We start from the raw sequence: 23153 nt of genomic DNA on the forward strand, positions 1-23153 counted from the left end.
GCTAACCGGGTCTGTTATGCTCTGTTGCGTGAGAGAGAGAGAGCATGTTGACTCAAATTGTGTATGTTAGGCAACTGTTAACGGGTGGCGCTCGCGCTCTGTTAAATTTGCCTTAAGTGAGAGAAACAGAAACGAACGCATAAAATTCGAGAGAGTGCAATTTAACTTAAATTTTAACATAAACTGTAAACGGGTAACAATGATCACACAGTAAGTAAAGTTCGTTTCTCATTTACATTATTGAATTACAATAAATATCTTGCTTTGCAATGTGTGTAAGTACAACATATGTTTGCTTCATTTATATATGTATGCGCATTCCATTTTGTGCGCTCTTTCAGTCGGCTGTTACAGTAAAATTGTGAATGAATGCTTGAGAGTGGACTACAACGTCAAAATAAGAGAAAGAGAGTACGCCTGACATTTTTGCCTGTTGTTTGTTGTTACTTTTGCTAGCTATTGACTGCGTACGTGTGTGTGTCTGTTTGTGGACACGAGTGTGTGCGTGCGTATCTGTGTTTTGTGTTGCTAGTAAGCGCTAGTGTTGCCAATGCATTGGAATTTGAAACCGTGCGAAAATCAACAATTAATGTTCGCTCTGTTATACTTTTTGTTTGTTTGTTTATTTGTGTGTTATTGCCGTCACTTCTCTTTGGCTGTTTATTGTTTTGAAATAAGTTTCTTGCTTGAGCAAATACAAATAAATAAACGAAAGACACTTGTGTTCAAGGTCTTAGGGCATCTCCAAATTACACCCGCGAAACGATTAGTTTGTTATTATTTTAAAAACTAAGTTTGATTTTTAGTCTCACATAATTTGGCAAATTTTATTAATTATTGAGAAACATTTACAAAATTGTGTGGAAATTTTATTTAAGTAAGAAATAATGAATATCGATTTTCGATTAATTATGAAATTATACTGTTTTCACTCATCGATCTTCTCTGCAAAGATGAATTTCAGATTTAACATTTTCTCTCATGTAAAAGTCGAGCTAATAGCATTCTAGGCTCTCATATCAGCATTTATTATTGGCATGTCCGTTTCAAACAATTAAAATCTTATCAGAATACGATTTGCCTGTGTGTGTGTGTGTTTGTGAGTATGGCACATCTAATCAAATCTAAAAAAGATGAAGCTAACAAAAAACATTGACGAAGAATAGGCAAATGTGTTAGGTTACGTGCTTAAAATATAAGCTTAAGGCTGTTTGTTATAGGTAAAAAGTAAATTATACAAAAACAAATCAAACTCACACACACACACATATGTAAAACACAACATTGCCACTGTCGTGAGATAGAGCGCGCAAGGGAGAGTTAGCAAATAAGAGCGAGAGCGGCCTGTCTGACATTTGACGTTAGTTTGTGTGTGTTTGCGCATTCACAATAAGCGCGCGAATCGCGCATAGCAAATTAAAATTTAAAAAAAAAAATGGAAAAAAGAAGCCAATTACAAAAATGACACTTAAAAACAAAGCGCAATGAAATTAAGAGAGAGAGAGAGAGAGAGAGAGAGAGAGAGAGAGAGAGAGAGAGAGCGCTTGCCTAAACTGAGCGAAATTGGGAGCGAGAGAGTAGCAGCAATAGAGAGAGAGAGTGCTAACTAGAGAGGCAGAGAATATATGTGTTTTAGTGGGGGGAGGGGAGGGGGTCGACTGTTGACGAACTTTTGACTTGGTCAGGCTTTTGTTTATATTCATTTACATGACATAACTCACCTTTTCTTGAACTGCAACATTTAAAAGTTTGTGCGAATTACAAAAATATTTAAACATTATTTAACACAAACACTAATGAACACACACATACACTGACAGACTGTGACGAGACGACGACGACACACACACAACGACGCGACATGCTGCTATTCTTTTTTTTTTTTGTTTCTCTTTTCTTAATGCAGTGTTGTATAGCAGCAAAATTTGTTGTTGTTGTGTTGTGATTGGCGCGGCTGTTGCCTTTACCACATTTAATTAGAGTACATTTATATTACATTTTAATCAACAAATAAATCGTTCGTAAACTGCAGTCAAAGTCACTCACACACGTTTACATTCACACAGGCACACACGCACGTACTCATGCACACACACACACGCGACACACATGAGTGGGGCACGCACACACAGCAACTAGTAAATTCTGCGACACTTACGAAAAAATATATTTTTTTAGATGTGTGTGTTGCTTAAATTAAACATTTTCTATTGCTTATTGCACTGCACATGGTTTGCACACGTTCGGCCAATTGAGGCACTTCGCTGGCTGTTATTGTTTGGTTTGAATTGTAATGCGTTTTGTGTTAAATCGAATTAATATAAATTTTTGTTGCGTGTTTTGCTGTTGTGTGCAACGAGTTTTTTTTTATACTGTGTGACCGAAGTGTGGCAAAAATTCAACAGCTGTTTTCCTTGCCGAAATCTGGCCACACGACAACTGTTAAAATCCGTTAGACGGCCTTACTTAAGCATGATGATTTATGAGAATGACAAGGAGAGCAGTGCCATTTTGAGTAAAGACGAGTTTCTAATGTATGTCATAAATGTCTTAAACAACACTGTTAAGAGGCTCGCATAATCGTTAGCAGAGTTAAATGGTTAACAGAACATGTAACATTTTAATTGAAATGCAACAGATGATAGGTGCCAAGGACAGTATGCAGTTCAACACTGCCACAAGGAATTATATGGATTTCGAGTATAAACTTTTTTAATAATAGAGAAATATTCTTTATGTGTTCTTTTAATGTAATTTAATGTAATTTTGAAATTATAATTAATATTCATTTGCTCACGCAGCTTAACAGCTGCAATCACAGACCAAAGTGCTGTTAAAACTCTGTTAATCGTATTTTGTTTTCATTGTTTTGTTTTGGTCGTTTGCCACTTATTGAATAACAAATATGTACATATATATTTAAACTTGCTTATTAAATGTAAAGCAAGCCAGCAAATTATTGTGTCACTGGCATTCTAGCAACAATTAGAAATCATTAATATATAAAAAATGTTGCCGGCTGTAAACATTTTGAGTAATTTGATAAGCCCTCTCAACGCCACCTGCAGACGAGCCGTGCACCTAAAGAAACGTGAGCTCTACCAGGTAAGTGGGATTGCCAGGAGGAAAACAGTTATATGTAATGCTTCTTCGTGTTCCCTTTAGCAATGCTTTCGCATCCTGGGCGTGCATGAATCCGCCGACCAGGAGACAGTGCGTCGCGCCTATTTGGATTTGGTGAAGCGCGTCCATCCCGACGCCGACAGCGATGAGGCAAGCAACGAGCGCTTCCAGCAGGTGGACGAAGCTTTCAAAATGCTGCAGGAGAAATTCGCCAAGAGCCGTCGCAATATCAGCGAGAACGAGGACGAGGAACTGGAATTCGATATACGACACACGGCGCCGCAGCATCGTCAGTATCTCTCCAACGAGGGCATCGGCGTGGGCACGCCCTTTCAGCGCCAGAAGCAATACCAGCAGGTGCGTGCCATGAAGGCCCAGGAGCGTGTCCTCGAGCACCGGGTGGAGAAGGCGGCAGCCGGAGAGCACGCCCTAATGCGCAAAGGCGGCAGCTACTACGGCAAGCATGCGATCAAGACGAAATATGGGATCGATCGTGTTGTCGAGGATCTCATCCAGGAGGCCATGTCCAAGGGCGATTTCAACAATCTAAATGGCGCCGGCAAACCACTGTCGCTGGCCCAAACCCAGAATCCCTATCTGGACTTTACCACGCACAAGCTGAACAAAATAATGCTGGACAATGGCTTCACACCGGAATGGATCACACTTAGCCGGGATATACGCGAAGCGGCGGCCAAGCTGAAGCAACAGCTGCGCAACGAGCGTTGCTATTACGGCGACTGGCCACTGGCCACCCTGGAGGAGCAAGCGGCTTGGCAAAAGTTTGCCCAACTCCATGCGGATGACATAAAGCAGCTGAACAAAACCATAGACAAATACAATTTGATTGTGCCAATACTGGAGAATCAATACTTTCGCCTGACCCTGGACAGGCTGGCCGAGAGCGTGTTCAAGGAGCCGGATCTAAAGCGCAACATGAAGAGACCCCAACAGCTGCAGGCCAAGGCGGAGCCAGCCAACAGCGAGCGCGGCTTCATGGTGAATCTGTTCTCAATGTTTCTGTGAGGCAATCGAGAAAGTTTATTTGTAATACATTTGTATAATTGGTGATATTTTAGTTAAGAGAACGGAGAGTGTGATAAGGAACGTGATATGTAAATAAATTGAGAGCCAAAGAAGGAGCTGAGTTGTTGTTTTGACTCATTTGAAATGATAATTAAATCCCACATAAATTTTGTATTATCCTATGAATCTCTTATTATATATGATTCTCTTCTTAATTTGCGATATTTTAATTGAGAGAGCACAAGTCGTGATATGGAACATTATATGTGAATCAATTAAGAGGTAAATCTCTTATCACAATAATTTCTGAATTTAAGTTGTCTATATGTATTTCTATTTGAGCTGGAATACTTGCAGCAGCAGAGGGTGCTCCCATTGGTCACTTAAAACTCGACTGCAACGAGCCCTACCTGAGCACGACTCAGTGTGTGAGTGATAGTCGCCCTATATAAAGAGTCTAGTGGGGTCAGTCGGGCAGTGCTGTAAAGTGAAGTGATGTGTGTGATCGTTCAGCTAAGACTTGGAGGAAATACTTGGAGGAATTACTTTGAAGGAATACTTAAGAAAAACACTAAGAAGAAATACCTACAAAAAATACTTAGAGGGAATACCTAGAGGAAATACCTAAAGGAAATACTAAGAGGAAATGTTTAGAGGAAATTATTGAAGGAAATACCTGCAAGAAAGACTTTGAGAAAATACTTAAGGGAAACATATAAAGTACGTATTTTAGAGGAAATATTTAGATGAAATACTTAAAGAATACTTAAGGAAATACTCAAAGAAAGGAATATTCAAAAATAGAAATCAAAACTTGGAGGAATTACTTAGAGGAAATACCCAGGAAAAGGCTATGAAGAAATGCTCAGAGGACATACTTAAAAAAAAAATATTTTAGAGGAAATGTTTAGAAGAAATGCTTAGAAGTACGTAGGGATAATACTCTAAGAAAGTATTTTAGAGGAAATTTTCTAGAGGAAATAATTAAAGGAAACATTTGAAAATATTGTATTTAGAAGAACGTAGTTTCTTTATGAGTGAGTGATTTATCGACATCATTTGGCGTACGTAAGCCATGTTCGGCTATCTCCTAGTCGAGCACTCCCCACAGAAATACCCTCGGTTGTTTAACAACAGTTTATTAAAAACGTAAATATATAGTACTTACATATATGTATTATAATATCGTAAACCAAGCAAATGGATGTTGTCTAATTTGAGGAATTCCCCCTATTTGAGGAATCCCCCTATTCCCTATATTCATGCAGTCAACAAATTTTAGCTCATCTTCGAGACGCACTTGCCCTCCGCATTGAGGGCTAGCGAACCGTTAGCCAGCAAGGCCAGAGCGCGCGGATACGCCCAGTGCTCGGCCTGGTGAATGCGCTGGGTGAGGCTCTCGACCGTGTCGCCCTTGAGGATGGGCACTGGGGCCTGGATGAGTATGGCGCCCGTGTCGACGCCCTCGTCCACAAAGTGCACGGTGCAGCCGGATTCGGATTCGCCCGCTTCGAGCGCCTGCTGCTGGACATGCAGGCCCGGATACTTGGGCAACAGCGACGGATGGATATTGATGAGGCGTCCGCGCCAATGGCGCACAAAGGGAGCGCTCAGGACACGCATAAAGCCGGCCAGGCAAACGATATCGATGCGTGCGGCGACCAAATGACGCGTCAGCTCCGCATCGTAATCCTCGCGCTTGGCGAAATCCTTATGGGAGATGACCAACGATGGTATGCCCGCCCGGCTGGCACGCTCCAGACCCAAGACGCCCGCCTTATTGCTAATCACCAGCCGAATGTCGGCGTGCACCGCCTGCGCCGAGTCGCGCGTTGCATCGATCAGCGCCTGGAGATTGCTGCCGGTGCCCGAGATGAGAACAGCGACGCGTCGTCGTGGCACCAACAGCAGCCGCTGGCTGCGCGCCAGCAGGCTGTCGAAATGCTGCACCACCACCTGCGGCTTGCGGGCATCCTTGCGGGCAACGACCTCACCCACCACGACGGCGCGTTGCGTGTAGCGCAGCTGCTGCATCACCAGCTCTACCTGCTGTGGGGCCACCACCAGGATCAGACCCAGGCCGCAGTTGTAGGTGCGCTGCAGCTCGGCTGGCGCAATATTCCCAGCCTGGGCCAGCCAGGCGAACACCGGCGGCAGCTGGAAGCGGTTCGCATCGAGGCGCACCGCCAGCTCCTTGCGCAGCACACGCGGTATATTCTCGCTCAGGCCGCCGCCAGTGATGTGAGCCAGCGCTTTGATGCCATGGCCGGCCTGGGCGAGCAGCGGCGCCAGGGCCTGCACATAGATGCGCGTTGGCACGAGCAGCTCCTCGCCCAGCGTGCGCTCACTGAATGGAGCTCGATCTGTCAGGCCCAAACCCGCCCGCTTGAGCACCGTGTGCACCAGGCTGAAGCCATTGCTGTGCACGCCCGAGGAGGGCAAGCCGATGAGCGCATCTCCCGGCTGAATCTCGTCCAGGCGTGGCAATATAGCACCTCCCTCCGCTATGCCCAGCGCAAAGCCAGCCAGATCGTAGACCTGCGGTTCGTACAGCAGCGGCAGAGCGGCCAAGTGGGCATCTGGAAAATGAAAGCAGGTGGAGATGAGGGTTAGGATTCCTAAGATTCCTCCTTAGCTTGGGCACTCACCGATGAAGCTGCTGTTCGCCTGCCGCGCCCCCTCGTGCACGCCCGCCGCCACCTCGGCGGCCAGCTGGGGCTGCCACTTGCCGCAGGCGTAGTAGCTGGAGAAGCTGAAGGGTTCGGCGCCATTGCACAGGATGTCGTTGACGCACATGGCGACCAAATCGATGCCAACGCTGCCGTTGCGTCCCGTCTGCTGGGCGATTTTGAGCTTGGTGCCGACGCCGTCGGTGCCCAGGATGAGGATGGGATCCGTATAGTGGGCGGGTAGGCGGGTCAGACGGCGTCCGCTGGCATTTACAAAGCAATCCTCGCGCACCACTGTCGTGGGCTCCGTCAGCTCCACAGCCTCGGAGGGCAACTGGTTGCTGCCCAAGCCACCAAATGGCGTGGCCAAATCCTCCAGCTGCTCCTCAAAGTTGCGCACCTGAATCCTTGCGCCAGTTGCGCCAGCTGCACGTGTTTGCAGAATGCCCAGGACCTTCGCACCGGGCAAGGATGTGCGCCACAACTGGCTGGCCTGGGGTAGCACCAGCAGCATGCCGATGCCACAGTTGTGCCGCTCCAGCAATGTCTGCGCCGTCAGCTGCAGCTGTCCGGCCAGCCAGCCAAACACCTGCGGCACGGGCACAGCGCCAAAGTCCAGTGCCACTTCGTATCCAGCGGGCAGCAGCCGCTCCACATCGTGCAGCAGGCCGTGGGTCACGTGGGCCACGCCCTTTATCTCACCCGCCTGCAAATGGGGCAACAGCTGCTGCACATACACTCGGGTGGGCGTGCCCAGCACCTGAGCCAAGCTGAGTCCACTGTCGCCGCCCACTGGCGAACGATCCCTGAGATTCACGCCAGCCGCCGCCAATTGAGTGAGCAGCTCATTGAAGCCGGCGCAGTGCAGCCCGGAGGAGGGCAAACCCACAAGCAAATCCCCAGCCTGATAGCTATCGAAGCGGGGCAGGACGCGCGACTCCTCCACCAGACCCACACAGTAGCCAGCCATGTCATATTGTCCGACTGAATATAGAGAGGGCATCTCAGCGGTTTCGCCACCTGTGGGAGAGAGAGAGAGAGAGTAAGTAAGTATGAATGAAAGGAAAGATAGATGATGGAGAGAAAGAGAGAAAGTGATATAGTAATAAGCAGAGGGTACAAGTGAAAGGTAAGATGGAGGACGAAGTGAAAGAGAAGATAGATTATAGAGAGAGAGAGAGTAAGGGAGTAATTAAGAAGAAGAAGAAGGTATGAATGAAAGGAAACATGGACAGAAAGAAGGGGGGAATAAGGGTACGAGTTAGAGGGAAGATAGAGGATGAAGAGAAAGAGGTAAGTAGAACAAAGTATGAGTGAAAGGGAAAATAGATGATGAGAGAGAGAGAGAGTATGAGTTAAAGGAAATATGGATGATGCAAAGAGAGAGAAAGTAGATGAAGGAAACAGTGAGAGAGAGAGGTATAGAGAGAAAGAAAGTAGTAGAAGTGGTTTTAATGAAAGGAAAATTAATTATGAAGAGAGAGAGAGAGAGATAGACAGTAAGTAAAAGAAAGAATAAATGAAAAGGAAGATAGTTGATGAAAAGATAGAGAGAGAGAGTAAATGAATTAATACGTATATAGTTAGCAATAAAAGTCTTAAGCATTGCCTAAGCATCAGCTTAAGATCATTTCTAACTATAGAGATCACCCGGAAAAAATCACATTCACTCTGGCTCGCATTGAGCAAGAGCCTTCGGTTTCCTTTCATCTCTCGATACGATTGACGCTCGCACAATTTAGTTCAACAAGGAACTCAATTCATGAACACAACACTCACATGCATATGGAATACATATACAAAAGACTAGTTCATTGAACTCAACCAAAAGATCGGGGACTAACCAGAACAGAAAACCCGAGGAAAACGATTTCGGTCCGATCGCAAACGAATTCTTTGAAGAACCGACGCATTCGGTTAGTCTCAGAGTTATTTCTCAAAGTGTGAGAGAAACCTATTTATATGTATTATTACAGACCTATTTGGGGACATCGAGAAACGGTAAACACATGTATGCGAGCTTTGCTTTAGATAAACGAAAGTTATCGACAATATGTCGATACAGAAAATCTTCTGTAATTACTGATCCTATCAAACAAAATTAACTACACCTTATCAGATCTTAGTGGACAAATCTTTGACAAGACTTGCAATCAATTAAGATATTACTAATAGATAACAAATTGATCAATACAGCTCTCGTCCATCCCATTCAACTCACCAACTAGAGCGCATCGGGCATCCCGACAGCCATCGACCATGCCCTTGACCAGCTGTGCGGCGAGTGGCACCTGCAGCTTGCCGCAGGCTATGTAATCCAGGAATGCAACTGGCTCGGCGCCCAGCTCCAGGAGCTCATTCGCACACATGGCGAAGAGATCGTAGCCAATGTGATCGTAGAGCTCATTCTGCAGGGCCAACTGTATTTTGGCGCCCACACCTTGAGTGGCCTCCGCTATGACCGGCTGCCTGTAGCTGAGCTCCTTGATGCGAAACAGACCACCGAAGCCGCCCAGACCACCCAAGACCCCGGGGCGTTGGGTGCCACGCGATAGGGGCTTGATACGCTGCACCAGAGCATCGCCAGCATCGATGTCCACGCCGCTGTCCTTGTAGCTGAGCGAGGCAGCTGGCGCCCTAAGGAGATGATAGAGAGCAAAGCAGAGTTAAAGAGGGATGGCATGAAAGTGGGAAGGAAGACACACAAACACAAATGATGAGCGTGCATGATTCGCCTGGTTAGATCTGTGAGATCTCGTAACATAATGATCTTTTAATGAACATTTATTTCATTTTTTCTTTATTTCCTTTTAATCTCATTTGATTTACATTTTGAACGCCTTCTGCGCTATATCCGTGCGATATTGTGCTCCAGCTCCAGCAAAACTGATGCTCTCCGCCAGCTTGGTGGCCTGCGCAGCGGCCTGCCTGAGGCTCGGGTCCAGCGCAATGGCAATGAGCACTCGGCCGCCATTGGTCAGCGGCTCCTGCTGGGCATTGACGGTCAAGCCGCTGTGGAAGATCAGCTGAGTCTCTGTGTTGGCAGCGGGCAGACCTGGAATGGATCAAATTGTGAATATACTAATGAGAATTGGAATAGGAATAGGAAAATAAATAACATAATTTAGTCAGTGATCTTTGATCTGTCCTCTCCCCTCTTTTCGGTTTTTGCTTTTAAATTTGTTTTTATTTTACTTTCCCTCTATTTTATTTTTTCTTTTCCTCTTCCTTCCTCTTTTCCTTGTATCTCTTCTCTTTTCTCTTTCTCTTTTTCCAAACTTGTTGCACATTTCCTGCTCTGCTATTGTATCATCTTTCAGTTATTTCGCATTTTCCCTTTTCCACCTTTCTCTTTTCTTTTTTTTACCACCCTATTTCTCCTTCCTCTTCCTGCTCCATTTCCCTTGTATCTCTTCTCCCTCTTTTCTGTTCCTTTTTCCTGACTTGTTGCATATTTCCTGCTCTCTTATCTATTTCTCTCTTTCCTTTTCCCCAATTCGTTTTCCATTTACCATCATCTTCTTTTCTCTTACACATCTTGTTTCATTTCCCATTTATCTTGTCCTCCTTTCTCTGATCTTTGCTCAGGGTAGACCCTTTCCTCTCCCTCTTTATCTGATCTCTGCTCAGCCTAGACTCTCACCTCTTCCTCTTTTCTCTGATCTCTGCTTAGGCTAGATCTATTATCATTTCAGTTTTAGGCTAAGGGTAATAGGCTAACAGCCTAAATTTATTAGCCAAGCTAATTTGCTCTTTAAATCTAAATCAGCTTCAGTTCTTATGGACACTTTAATCTATGCTTTGATATCTCAACTCAATGATCTATCATTTCTAGTACAGAGTAGAACCACAAAGGATTCCAAGAGTCTAGGCATAGTACCTAATCTAAGTAAATGAGTTATTTTGAAGTTCTAGTTCCTTAATTAAAGTATGTCTAATGATCGGTAGATCATTATCTCATTGGGCATCGATCAGGTCGAATCACAGGCCAATATAATACAAGTAATATATGCAGGCCTAACTTGTTTCGACAGATACTAAAATCTCAGCTGCATTTATTAATATTATTATTTTAATTTATGCAAAATTGTTTTGTGAATTTCCCGGTACATGCGAAAAGGGAATTTCTGTTGCATAAACGAGTTGACAGCTCACCTGTGATGACGGAACCCTTTGTAGAAGTTTCCGGATAGCCAGCGCTGGCCATGATCACACCGACGGCACTCAGGCCGCTGCGCCACTGCAAGGTGAGCTGCTCCAGCTGCCCCTTGCAGCACGCCTGCATCACCTCGAACAGATCGGATTCGAGGAGCGGAAGTATCACTTGCGTCTCGGGATCCCCAAAGCGACAGTTGAACTCGAGTACGCGTGGACCGTCACGTGTCAGCATGAGACCGGCATAGAGGACGCCCTGATAGGCAATGCGCTCCTGCTGCAGTCCCTTGATGGCTCGCTCCAGCACAGCGCGCTGGACCAGCTCCAGGGCCTGTTTGCTGATCAAGGGGCAGGGACAATAGGCGCCCATGCCGCCAGTATTGGGTCCCGTATCACCGTTGCCCAGACGCTTGTGATCCTGGGCGGACAGCATGGCCTGAATGGTTTTGCCATCGGTGAAGGCCAGCACAGAGACCTCCTCGCCCTCGAGCAGCTCCTCCACGACGAGAGTGGCGCCCGCCTGGCCATACTTCAGCTGGCCCAGTATCTCGTCCACAGCTTGGCAGGCCTCCTCCACATTGGCGGCCACCACGACGCCCTTGCCGGCAGCCAAACCGGCGGCCTTCACCACCAGAGCGGCGTACGGGGCGCTGTCAAAGCAAAGGCGAGAATATTATTATTGTCATTATTATTCATTTTTAATTTCATTGAAATTTAATTAAAATTTACTCATTTCGACTTTACCTGCGTATAAACTTTTTGGCCTTGTTCACATCCGTGAAGCTCTCGTAGCGCGCCGTCGGTATGCCATGGCGCAGCATAAAGTCTTTGGCCCACTTCTTATCGGCCTCGATCTGGGCGCCCTGCTTGCCGGGCCCAAAGCATGCGATGCCCGCCTTCTGCAGCACATCGCCCAGGCCCAAAGCCAGCGGATCTTCGGGCCCGATCACCACCAGCGAGATCTTGTTCAGCTGGCACCACTTGGCAATGGCCTGGCAAAAGGTCAAATGCAAAAGAATTTTTAGTGTAAACAAGTTAACAGAGAGGGAGAGGGAGAGGGAGAGGGAGAGAGAGAGACGCTAGGGCATGACACACTATGGAATGCCCTGTAAATTGTCGACAATGTGCCAGACTACGAGATGCCTTGTAATTTGTTAACATATATTGAAATATTGTTTTATAAATAAGTTATATGCTGCATGTTTTTTATGCAAGCGATTTCAAGCGAGGACCTGCTCATGGATGCGCCCGACTGATAGATGCCCTGTAATATGTTAACATGTGTTGAAATATTGATTTATAAATAACTTATATGTTTTTATAATTCGTGCAAATACTTGGACTTGTAAGCTAATTAGCGAGAGGGCCTGGCAAAGCTGTGACTGACTAAGAGATGCCTTGTAATTTGTGTGAGGTGTGAAATATTGTTATATAAATAAATTATATGTTTTCATATTTTATGCAAACAAGTTGTGTAGCAAGCTTGAATGAATGTAATCGACTCTGAGATACCCAGTAAATTAAATTGAAGGGTTTAATATTGCAATATTCATAAATTATGATATTATATTGGATTGAAAATAAAGTTGCATAAACTCTGACATACTATGAGATACCCTATAACTGATAATAGAATGCAAACTTTTCTAGTTTTAAACAAAATAGAGTGATAGCAGTTTGCTAGACTATGAGATGACCTGTAAACAAAGATGAAACTTTAATATATTGATTAATAATATAATAATTGCTATATGCTTTACTTTATATATTTAAGTAAATTGCAAGTATATTGGAATGCTTAAAGTTTGACGGACTATGAGATGATATGTATTATTATATATAATTCAAATTTTAATCAGATCTTTTACGTCTTTTATTTGTCCATAAAAGGCGATTCGGGATGTACAGGAGTTGAGTATTATTTAAATATAATATAATATGTAATATATAATATACGCATGACTTTGAAATTCCCAGCAACATTTCATACTGGTTGCTCGGTCTCAGAAATGTGGTATGCTAAATAAGTTATGGGGAATTTGTCATGCAACTGGTGCAAAATGCTGCGAACGTAAGCAAGCTCGACTATGAAATACCCATTATTGTTCTATAGAGAACCAACGCCTAACTAGCTTTTAAAGAAAAGAAAAATGGAAAATCTTCTCTTTACTTTAAGCATAAACTTGCACAAGTTCAAACTCTTCCTCCTCCTTATCATGCCCTTTTTTGACAGTCTGAGATGGGGTATTACCATATTAAATGCTAATTTCTTAATTCAGGGCAAGCCCAGAATGTTGGCAACAAATAAATTATAGCCGGTTCTGCATCGAAAACAATTTGTCGCCATGGCAAAAATTCCTTCCTAATTGTTTTGCCATTAAACTGGGTGCATTGTCACATTGGTGAATGGTGTTATTACCAAAAAAAAAAAAAAAAAAAAAAAAAATCAAATTTAAGAAACCAAATAAATAATAAAAAAATAAATGAAAAATAATTATAGCAACAACAGCATTCAAAAGATGTACTGACTCAGTTAAGAGCTATGCCTGCTGAACAACAAGATCGACAAAAATCCGGAGCCTGCTCATCCGGTTTGGGATGAACGTGACTGATGCGCTCCGTCTTCGTCTCGGTTCTAATCGATTTGGCGCCAGTCCCAAACGAAGAATCCACAAAGTGCAACTGCGTTCCAGACTATTTAACACATTAACAGCACTGTTTCTCCCCTATGCCACCTCCAACCCCCTCACTCCACGCGCTCTCTTCCTCTGTCTCCCACATTTTTGGGGTTCAAGTACGTTCATAGCGCTCGCCGTCTGCTCCCAGTCAGCTGCTAAAATGTGACGTCTTCACATTTCGCCATTTCATGGTGCCATTTATGGCAATCCGGCCAAGGTTCCCATTTCCCAAACGATGTCTCGGAATTTCTGATCACTTTCCAAACTTGGCCAAGAACAGTTTTTATACTCCTCAGCCCCACATAATTTACTATATTGCATACTGTATGCAAATGAGTAATTCACGACTCAGCATTTGGCCAGCAAATGTGATAGATTAGTTACGGTTTGTTGGCTGGGATTGGGTATAAGTATGGAAAGAACAGGAATTCAGCTAGATAGACTCTTATAGTTCTCAGCTTCAAACTAGAAACTCTGTATATAAAGAATGAGAAATTCATTAATGTTTATATGAAAGCTGAGAGTCAACGAATTTTGTTTGCTCAGCTTTATGCTTATAATTGGTTGGTGCCGCTTGCTCACAGTGTCCTATGAATGAATCTATTTTCTGTTTCTTGGTTTGTCTTTCACTTTAGATCTATTTTGTAATCGTCCAGTTTCTCTCACTCACTTTCCCTCTAGTTCCTCTTCTTTGTCCCTTTCTTATTGTTTGTTTATCTATCCTATATTTATCTGCCTCTCGGTTTCTTTCATTTCCTTTTCCTCTGACGCCTTTTATGTACTTTTCGATATCTCCCTCAATTCGACTCCTAACTTTTCCTTGATGCTTTGTCTTTCTCTTCCTTTACATCTCTCTGTCCACTTCTCTCTCTCTCTCTCTTTTTCTCTCTTTTAGCCTCTCTTTGTTTCATCCCTTCTATCTCTCTTCGTAAATTTGTTCTCTATTTATCTTTCGTATTTCCAACTTTGATTCGTATCTTCTTCATATCTCTTTTTTTCCGCTGACCTTTTTCTTTCACATCCTCCAATTTGAAATCTTTTTCATTCTTTCAACTCCTATGCCTAGAATGACCTTTCTACGCGATTCTCAAAGGCTATTTATATAACATTATACAAGTGACATTTGAATGTTTTTTCTTGTCAATAAAAACTTGGATTAAAAGCTTTCTTTGATACCTTACCACCCTGCCTTGCCCCCAAATTAGCAAACAGCTTTAGCCAAAAATAAATAATAAGCAATCGTAATAAATTAGAAAATCCCATTTAAGTAGACGAATCAATTTAAAAAACATATTATCGAAAATAATTGATGAAAGAACATTTCCAAATAATAGAAGCAATTTTATTTTGTTTTTAAGTATGTGTAGAAATATTTGTAAACTGGTTAAGTATATCTGTTTACTTGAGTTCAGTTACGTAAACGAGCCCCGTAAAACAAAAACCTTAATCGTACTACATTTACGAGCGGTTCAACGATCTCTGAAATATTTTTCTTGCAAACCAAAATGAACTAAAAATTATGGAATGCAAGGCAATAATTGTGTTCAAGATCAACAACAATTAAAATATATATAGGCATACAGATATATATAAATAAATATATCAAATCAGAGGTGCTATATAACCTTCGAATAGGGTATATGATATTAAGAGCAATAAATGATATTTAACCGGCCCACAAAACTTTAAGAACGGTAACCATTTGGCGATCACATATAAAATAATTATTATAAACAAAAAGAGGAAAAAGGCAAAAATTAACAACAACAAAAAAAAATAATAAAAAATAAACGAAGCCTCGCTTAAACCAAATAAAATCATTTAATTTATGACTGCCGCTTGAGATGATGATATGACGAGCGGCTGGAGACGACGGCTACAGACGACGCCTTCGCTCTCGGAACTGGGTTTCCAATCCCCAAAAATTAAAAACAACAAAAAAACGAAAAAGTACAAAAATTCATGGCAAGCGAATTGTATATAAAAACGAAAGCATGCAAAAAGCAGCCAAACAGTCGTTGATTTAAAGCGCTAGAACGAACAACCGCGACGAGATTTCGAGATTTACAAAACAAAACAAAACAAACAAAAAAAAATTAAATTAAATATACGAAATCACAAAAAACAAAATTATTATTAAATATTATTGAAATTTTTTTTCAATTCCGAAAATGTGCAAAAATATGCAACTCTCTTTGCTTGTAAGCTTTTTGAACTATTTTAAAGAATTCCAATTGGATTTCAATTAATCAAAATGTGTGCAAATTTTATAGATACAACTCGTGTGCGTGACAGCTCTGATCCAGGCAGCATATATACCCGATTCGGATCGTAATACGCATACGCTGCACAACGAACTGAACGTGGATCCGGATGGCAGCTATAGTTATGCGTACGAAACGTCCAATGGCATTACGGGCAAACAATCCGGATTGGGAGGCATTGCCGTGCAAGGCGGCTCGAGTTATATCTCACCTGAGGGCACGCCCATTAGCATTAGCTATGTGGCCGATGAGAAGGGCTACTATCCCGTGGGCGATCATATACCCAAGGTGCCCGACTATATATTGCGCGCATTGGCCTATATCCGTACACATCCGTATCAGGTCCGAGACTACTATACGGGCGAGCTGAAGACTGTGGCTCACGATGCGGAGGCCTTTAAGGTGTACGAACGCGACATTCAGGAGCCGACGACGCCGCGTACTCGACCCAGTGTGACGCCTAAGGTGGTGCATCTGACACATGCACCACCCACGCAACGCTGAGGGCGATCGAATGATCCATATTAGATGTATGGAGACGGCTGATGGGTCGGGTTCGGGGCGGGCAGGGAAAATGGCAGACTGACAGACAAGCCAGACGCAAACTGTGAATTTGATCTAAACAATTAATGAATAGAAGTGCTAAGACAAAAAAAGAAAAATAAATAAATAATAATAATAAATAAAAAAAAAAAATCGAAAATATACAAAAAGATATATGAAACAAATGAAATTGTTTATATTCAAACTCCGTCTCAGGTGTCAATCGAGCAGACGCTAATGCTTGGAGCGACTTTATAAATGGACCCGCTAATAGATAACGGAATTTATAGCCGCATTGAAAGCAAAAGATTTTACTTGCAAAAAAAAAATAAAATTAAAAAAAAAATAAAAATTAAATAAATAAAAAATATGATATTTTAATAGGCGGACAAATTGCAATCCGAATGCAAGTGCATTTACTTAAGATTTAAAGGCGAGTCTAATCGATTTATATGGCTGGGCTTATTAATCTCAAAGTTTCAGATGTAAATCTATTGACAGAGATAAAAAAAAAAAAAACATCGATTTTGTTTGTTCAATCTAACTGAATTTAAAGAGTTTTCCTTTTGTGATTGGTTTCCATCTATCCCTCATCTTCATCTACATTTTAACGGAGGAGATGTCCATATTTGTAATTGCTTAGAAATCCTATATACCCTTTTTATACTTAGAATCCATTCAAAATGGGAAATCAGAGTATAATATTTTTATATGCTGAATGAACTCTGCTATAAGATTTTTTATTTTTTTTTTTATTTTAAACATCTACTTTATCACAATATTTTATTTGAATTCCAGATGATACGATTCAGTATTAATAAAAACTGAGTTATTTATTATAAATAGTTCATTTATTGTTTTTCCAAAAGGCGTGATCGCGAATATGTAAAGCTGTTTTGTTTGCTAGATTATATTATCAGGAAATCTATCAATATCATGTTATTTGTATATATTTTTAGAAAGCAACGGAAATACTTTACATGACGTAAGTAAAAACTTTTCTTACACCATGTGGAAAATATTACTGATAATTATAAAACAACAAATTAAAAATTATAGAACAAATAAATTTAAAAAAAATAAATAAAATAGCAAATATACTTATTTAAATTTATAATTGATGTAAAAAAATATAAAATTATTGTTTTATATTTTAATTTTAAATTTTTCAAATATATTTGCTCGACAATTTTAATTATTATTATTATTTATTTATTTATTTATTTATTTTTTTTTTTTTATATATAATGATACTGATGAAATGTAAAATTGTTTGCTAATAAATCAAATTTCAGTTTAAATATAAATTTTTTAATTAAAACATTAACCATTTTATTCATATTTAACTACAATTCCTTAATAAAATGTCTAAGAATCTCAATCACCTCAAGGCTAAACAATAAATCTACCTTTTGGCACACTGTGCCGCTTAGGGGTTAAAGTATCTATAGTCAGACACACACACGCGCGCACACAGCCACACATAGGCACATGCACACAGTTAGAGAATGCAAAGTTTGGCCGCTGTTACGCTTTTGATTGGATCCATTTACGAGCTCCGTTTAACATTAAAACCAAATTAACTGAGCACCATAAAAGAAAATGTCAAAAGCAGGCATATGTATGTGTAATAAAAAAATAGCAATAAAATGTTGATAAATTTGCAGCATCGCATAGCCGTGGTTGCATCCGCCGCAGCTGCAGCAGTAGCAGCAGCGACGCAGTGTAACTTTAAGCCCGGCTCGAAGGTTAAGTGAAGGACAGTGAGCACACCGCGCGGCTGCACTGAGCTAACCACGACGAACCTCCGGAGCGTACACTGCACTCACCTCAAAATCCTTCGCATCTAGTGCGTCGGCGCCGAGATTCTGGCACTTTGCGCCCAGCTGCTCAATGCCGAAGCTGCCCGGCAGAGCGTAGATTTGCGACACTAGCGGCGACTGCTCCAGCTTCCAACAGATGGCGTGCTCACGCCCACCGCTACCGATGACCAGCACGCGATTTGACATTTTCGCCGTTTGTTAATATTAAAGCACAACAACAATACTAATCAGAAAACTTTGCACGTTTTAATCACGCGAAATGATTGCTATTAAATTGTTTTCGTTGTATTTTTATTATTATATTCTGTTTGCTGCGTGCCCACGTGTTCCGATCAGTGACGATTTTTGGCACGCACGAGCAACAAAGAGCGAATTGAGCGGCGAGAGTGTGAGAGAGCGTGGCTTTTGTTTAGTCTCTTTTCAGTTATGCTTCTTATGTTGCTTTCGCCGTTCTTTGCTAATAGTAAACCGCACCGCACGACGCCGTGTTTTCAACTGAAACTGGACTGAATTAAATACTTTATGTGTAGGCAAAAATAAAAAGCGAAAATAGTAGACAGGCCTAGGCAACGCCAATTCGTCGCGATACCAGTTGATTATGTTATGCGCGCTCTCACTCTCTCTCTCTGTCTCGCTCACACACTTATACACGTCTTATACATATTTCACGTTGCTGCGAGCTGATAAGAAAGTCATTGGATTGCCGATTGGCGTCGGTCCCCTAATGCACTCTCTTGTTTTTGTTATTGGTGGCAGAAGAAACCGTTTGGAAAATAACAAAAACACAACGATAACCTTTTCAGAGGCCGTAACCGTACAGACCGTGGGGGTAAGTGCAGTTGCAGCTAACAGTACGGCATTTTGTACGCTTTAATTAAATTAAGCAATTCTTTACAATTTTTATTGTAATTAAATGGCGAGAAGTGTGAAACTTCACTTAACTGGATGAGGTATAAGTATACATATAATAAAACCAAATCATATTTAAGCGATCAGCCGATTTCTTAATCATATAAAATTTATGGCCCTGCATCAGTCGCGGAAACAAATTACAGATAATCTGAGATCAATGCACCGAATTCTGGAAACAAATCTCTTGATTTCAATACTGATCGTGTGTACTTAAATGTGTGCACATGTTTTTATTTCTTCTCAATTTGTTAATATCGAAAAGTACATTTTCTGATATATAAGTTACCGAGTATTCATCATGATTCATAACTTGGAAATTACAATTTAAAAAATTTCCAACAAAAAAATGCTAAAAATGAAATTGGAAAAAATTTTGTTCTTTAAGCAAGGAAAAAATTCATGTTATTCCCTGATTTGAAACAAATATTACTTACCTAATCTGTAATGTCAGAAATTAAATTTTAAAGTTATTTCAAATATGTAAATCACTTAAATTAATTCAAAGTATATTAATTACTACAAAGTTAAAATTCTTACAGTTATAACCATAACTAAAATAATACCATAAAAAACGTTTTTTTTTTTTTTTTTAATAATTCTAATAGAATATTAGGAACCTAGATCTTTTGCAAATGTAATTTTCAGAGAATCTTTGAAATGTCAATTAAATTCTAAATACATATCAGCAAGTTCTATATTAATACTTAAATGATCAAAAGTGCCATAATCTAAAATTCATATAGTGAATTGTATAAAAAGTCATACAATATCCACCGGATTTATTATACAGTATTTTAACCATTAAAATAATTATTAGAAATTAGCCCAACTCTATAAGTATACTTACCTGATCTATAATAATATACCAATATTTTTGTAGGTAATCATCAAAGTACTATCAAACATTATATAATTTACTTACCATATCTAAATTACAATCAATAATATTTGTATTTATTTATAAAGATATTTAATTTCGAATTCGAATTCGATCATAATCAAGTAGCCCATTCTCGTTTTGTAAAATATGTATTTTCGGTTTTTGTATTGTTTTGTTATTATTATTAGTAAGCATTAAAAAATTGTAATGTTTCTCCTCTGTTGTTTTTTGTTTGTAAATTTACAAGATAACTACCAAACTCCGTCATAAATTTGTTTACATAGTTGGTTGATTGCAGCTCTCAAATTTGCCACATGAAAAAGAATGAATAAATATATATATAGATGTATATATAAATGTGTATAAAGCAAAACAAATTACTTAATGCAATCTCAGAAATGACAATTTTGAATGCATGCGTTCAATTGGCATGGGATAATTGAAATAATAGATAGTTTTGTTGCATCCATCTGGCCGCCTGTTACCGACGCATCTGAAATCCGATTGTGCCATTGGGGCACGGACCACGTGGCAGCCGTAGTACGTTATCATTGTATGGATGTGCATATTGAGGTGGCGGTGGCTGTGGCTGTGCCTGATGCTGTTGCAACGATGGCGTATGCAACGATTGCTGACGCAGCAGCGCCGCCGAAACACTGCCGCCCACAACCGGCGACCAACTCTGCTGAGGGTTGGCCGTTGCAGCTCCTGCTGCTGTCACACTGGCGCCTGTCATATACTGCGACAGTCGTTGATTGTAGTGCGCCAGAGATTGTGGCGAAGTTTGTTGATGCTGTTGCTGCTGTTGATGTGGCTGATGCATCGACGGTGTCTGCTGATAGAAATAGCCCATGGGGGCTGTATTTGGCGGCGGCTGATAATAATTGTTGTAGTTGTTGTAAAAGGGCGCCGTCTGTGACATCTTTGGCGCCGATGTGGACCGATGCATGCCAGGTGATGCATTATTTACTGACTGAATGCCAATGCCACTGTTGTTATTATTAATGTTGTTATTGAAGTTGAACGCTGTCGGCGTTGTTGTCGTCACCTCCGGTTGCACTGGGGTTGATAGCACCACGAGGGTTGCGGCCGCGGCACTGCAAGAGATTAGATATTAGTTTTACAAGGCGCACAAAAGGCAACTTGAGAAATTGCATTGGGAACTTCGTTTAGGGAAAGTCTAGTATATACAGAGCTCAAATATTAGTTTAATGAACGCTGCTTAAATGGTAAAACGAGAAATTGTAAATGGAAAGTGTTGTATATAGAATTGTATCCGGATCAAGTACCAGTTTCACCGCTTGTTAAAGCTTGGCATTCTTACAGAAACTGGATCATTGCATCATCAATTTGCTCTACAGGATATCCTATACTTATCTTGGTTGGAGACATAGCTAATATATAGATAATTTTAACTGCATCATTGAAAATTGCATAGCTAATCCTAATTTTATGGAAAGTTTCTTTGCTATTGAATATTTTCTATAACAGCTATAGGATATATTATCCTTATATTGGTTATTAAAATGAACAGAAATTAGCTAAGAGAATGCTCCGAGGAATATATAGCTAATTACCCATTATCTATGGTATGGTATGGCATTATCTGTTAATCAACTGATGCGCTAATCTGTTTCTATATAGAATATGGCAGCAGAGCTCTCTTATAGCATAGCTATAGAAGCTACTGGAAGGTTATGAGTCACTCAAGATCTATAAACAGCATGAATATTGAGAGCAACTACATATTCACTAGAAGAGTTGCCAGCATCAGTAAAACAATGTAAATATATGTAGCTACGATCCCTGCAAATGATAACTGGCAGTATCAATGTTATATATGTATATACACTCAAATACTAACGGTTTATCGTCCTCTGGATTCTTAGCGCTTCCCAGTATGCGAAGACGTGCCTGTGCGTATTCCTGCTCTCTTTGTTGCAGCGTTTTGATGGGCTGCTTGGGTCTAATGCCATTCATATCACGGCGCTCTTCGGCCTGTGCGGGTCGTCGCAAGATTTTCACCGTTTGATTGCTAATGGGCGTGGCATAATTGGCAGCATCGTACTCGCTGCTCGATTTATGGAGCACCATCATAACAGGCGGCGACGGCGCGCTCGATTCGTCATCCAATGATGTCGCAGACGTTGGCTGCTTCTTAGCAATCATGATTTGTTTAGGTGCCACGTCTGCGGCCGTCGCAGTGCTGCCACCGCCGCTGCTTTCCTGCATGCTTTGCGGCCGTTGAAGTAATTTCATTTTGCCAGAGGCTGCTGTTGTTGCTGGTGTTTCAGCTGTTGGGGCGGGCTTAAGGGTGCAACTGGAGTCGTCGTCGGCGGTTTGCAGTTTCGTTTGAAGCGTCATGCAAAGCTATAAGAGATATCGAGAGAGCATTTTCGACGATTATTTTTTTGTTTGTTGTTGCTGTTTTGATGTTGTTGCTGTTTATTGTTGTAATGTCAATCTATACTCACGCCTGCCTCGTCAATTTCTTCCCAGTTGTCTAGCACATCGTCACCATTGGACATTGCAATTGCTGTTTTTGTAGCTGTTGTTTCTTGAATTTATAATGGGGCTGGTGCGAGCACGTTGCGTGTGCGTTTGATTGTGTACAAATATATGTATGTATATATATTTCTTTTTCCCTTTTACAAAATTTGTTGCTGCTCTTTTGTTGTTGTTCTTGTCGCTGCTGTTGTTGTTGTAGCTGCTTCACTTTCTTCTTTTGCGCCTGCTACTGCAGCTCGCACTACAACTGATACATAATTCCAGAGCACTTGTATCAGACATAAGTTCTACATATGTTTTTGCACAATTTTTTGCACAAAAGGATTGTTTTAAACAATAAAATATGCTATGCATATGCTTTGCACACGCATACGCAACAATTTTTAGCTCACTCTGGCAGCCCTGCTGTGGCACACTCGATAGGCTCGATAGCAATCAAATTGAGCTGCGTTTTTTTATTATTGATGTATCATTTAAATTAAATAGCACGTTTTAAAACATTTTGGTATGCATTTTTAAACGATATTTTTATTGTTTTCGGTCATTTAAAGTATTGAGACCTTTCAGAGATA

At 41.2% G+C, this 23153-nt stretch overlaps 4 protein-coding genes across 5 annotated transcripts; 2 read left to right on the forward strand and 2 right to left on the reverse strand.

Annotated features, from left to right (window-relative positions):
• The first annotated feature begins 2643 nt into the window (after positions 1 to 2643).
• On the forward strand, positions 2644 to 4265 carry LOC6576611 (dnaJ homolog subfamily C member 28). The gene is made up of 2 exons (XM_002002564.4): positions 2644 to 3105; positions 3166 to 4265. Exons 1-2 carry the CDS (start codon positions 3010 to 3012, stop codon positions 4147 to 4149), a joined length of 1080 nt encoding a protein of 359 aa, XP_002002600.1. The 5' UTR covers positions 2644 to 3009; the 3' UTR covers positions 4150 to 4265.
• A 1007-nt stretch (positions 4266 to 5272) lies between these two features.
• Positions 5273 to 18984, reverse strand: LOC6576612 (trifunctional purine biosynthetic protein adenosine-3). The gene is made up of 7 exons (XM_002002565.4): positions 18288 to 18984; positions 11718 to 11965; positions 10974 to 11623; positions 9648 to 9873; positions 9040 to 9455; positions 6798 to 7838; positions 5273 to 6728 (listed from the first exon to the last, which is right to left on the reverse strand). Exons 1-7 carry the CDS (start codon positions 18465 to 18467, stop codon positions 5428 to 5430), a joined length of 4062 nt encoding a protein of 1353 aa, XP_002002601.1. The 5' UTR covers positions 18468 to 18984; the 3' UTR covers positions 5273 to 5427.
• On the forward strand, positions 15655 to 16602 carry LOC6576613 (pupal cuticle protein). The gene is made up of 2 exons (XM_002002566.4): positions 15655 to 15852; positions 15925 to 16602. Exons 1-2 carry the CDS (start codon positions 15823 to 15825, stop codon positions 16417 to 16419), a joined length of 525 nt encoding a protein of 174 aa, XP_002002602.1. The 5' UTR covers positions 15655 to 15822; the 3' UTR covers positions 16420 to 16602.
• A 1286-nt stretch (positions 18985 to 20270) lies between the features above and the next one.
• LOC6576614 (probable basic-leucine zipper transcription factor N) lies at positions 20271 to 23076 on the reverse strand. Of its 2 annotated transcripts, XR_001449422.3 has the most exons (4): positions 22548 to 23076; positions 21938 to 22443; positions 20455 to 21170; positions 20271 to 20373 (listed from the first exon to the last, which is right to left on the reverse strand). XR_001449422.3 is itself a non-coding variant. In XM_002002567.4 (3 exons), the coding sequence occupies exons 1-3, from the start codon at positions 22599 to 22601 to the stop codon at positions 20555 to 20557; spliced, it is 1176 nt and encodes a 391-aa protein (XP_002002603.2). In that variant the 5' UTR covers positions 22602 to 23076; the 3' UTR covers positions 20407 to 20554. The 2 variants fall into 2 exon arrangements, 1 of the variants encoding a protein (XP_002002603.2); XM_002002567.4 differs by lacking the exon at positions 20271 to 20373 and having other exon boundaries at positions 20407 to 21170.
• Between the last annotated feature and the right edge of the window lie 77 nt (positions 23077 to 23153).

Source organism: Drosophila mojavensis, unplaced genomic scaffold (genome assembly GCF_018153725.1).
Source record: "Drosophila mojavensis isolate 15081-1352.22 unplaced genomic scaffold, ASM1815372v1 contig_36, whole genome shotgun sequence".
Classification (NCBI taxonomy): Eukaryota; Metazoa; Arthropoda; class Insecta; order Diptera; family Drosophilidae; genus Drosophila; species Drosophila mojavensis.

Bases quoted from the DNA above. Each gene is read 5' to 3' on its own strand.
- LOC6576611 (XM_002002564.4), top strand. From the start codon at position 3,010: ATGTTGCCGGCTGTAAACATTTTGAGTAATTTGATAAGCCCTCTCAAC. The intron at 3,106-3,165 runs GTAAGTGGGATT...TGTTCCCTTTAG, and splicing joins AGAAACGTGAGCTCTACCAG to CAATGCTTTCGCATCCTGGG.
- LOC6576613 (XM_002002566.4), top strand. From the start codon at position 15,823: ATGTGCAAAAATATGCAACTCTCTTTGCTT. The intron at 15,853-15,924 runs GTAAGCTTTTTG...CAAATTTTATAG, and splicing joins ATATGCAACTCTCTTTGCTT to ATACAACTCGTGTGCGTGAC.
- LOC6576612 (XM_002002565.4), bottom strand. From the start codon at position 18,467: ATGTCAAATCGCGTGCTGGTCATCGGTAGCGGTGGGCGTGAGCACGCC. The intron at 11,624-11,717 runs GTAAAGTCGAAA...TTGCTTTGACAG, and splicing joins GCCAAAAAGTTTATACGCAG to CGCCCCGTACGCCGCTCTGG. The intron at 7,839-9,039 runs GTGAGTTGAATG...TCTCTCCCACAG, and splicing joins TGCCCGATGCGCTCTAGTTG to GTGGCGAAACCGCTGAGATG.
- LOC6576614 (XM_002002567.4), bottom strand. From the start codon at position 22,601: ATGTCCAATGGTGACGATGTGCTAGACAACTGGGAAGAAATTGACGAG. The intron at 22,444-22,547 runs GTGAGTATAGAT...TATCTCTTATAG, and splicing joins AAGAAATTGACGAGGCAGGC to CTTTGCATGACGCTTCAAAC. The intron at 21,171-21,937 runs GTTAGTATTTGA...AATCTCTTGCAG, and splicing joins AATCCAGAGGACGATAAACC to TGCCGCGGCCGCAACCCTCG.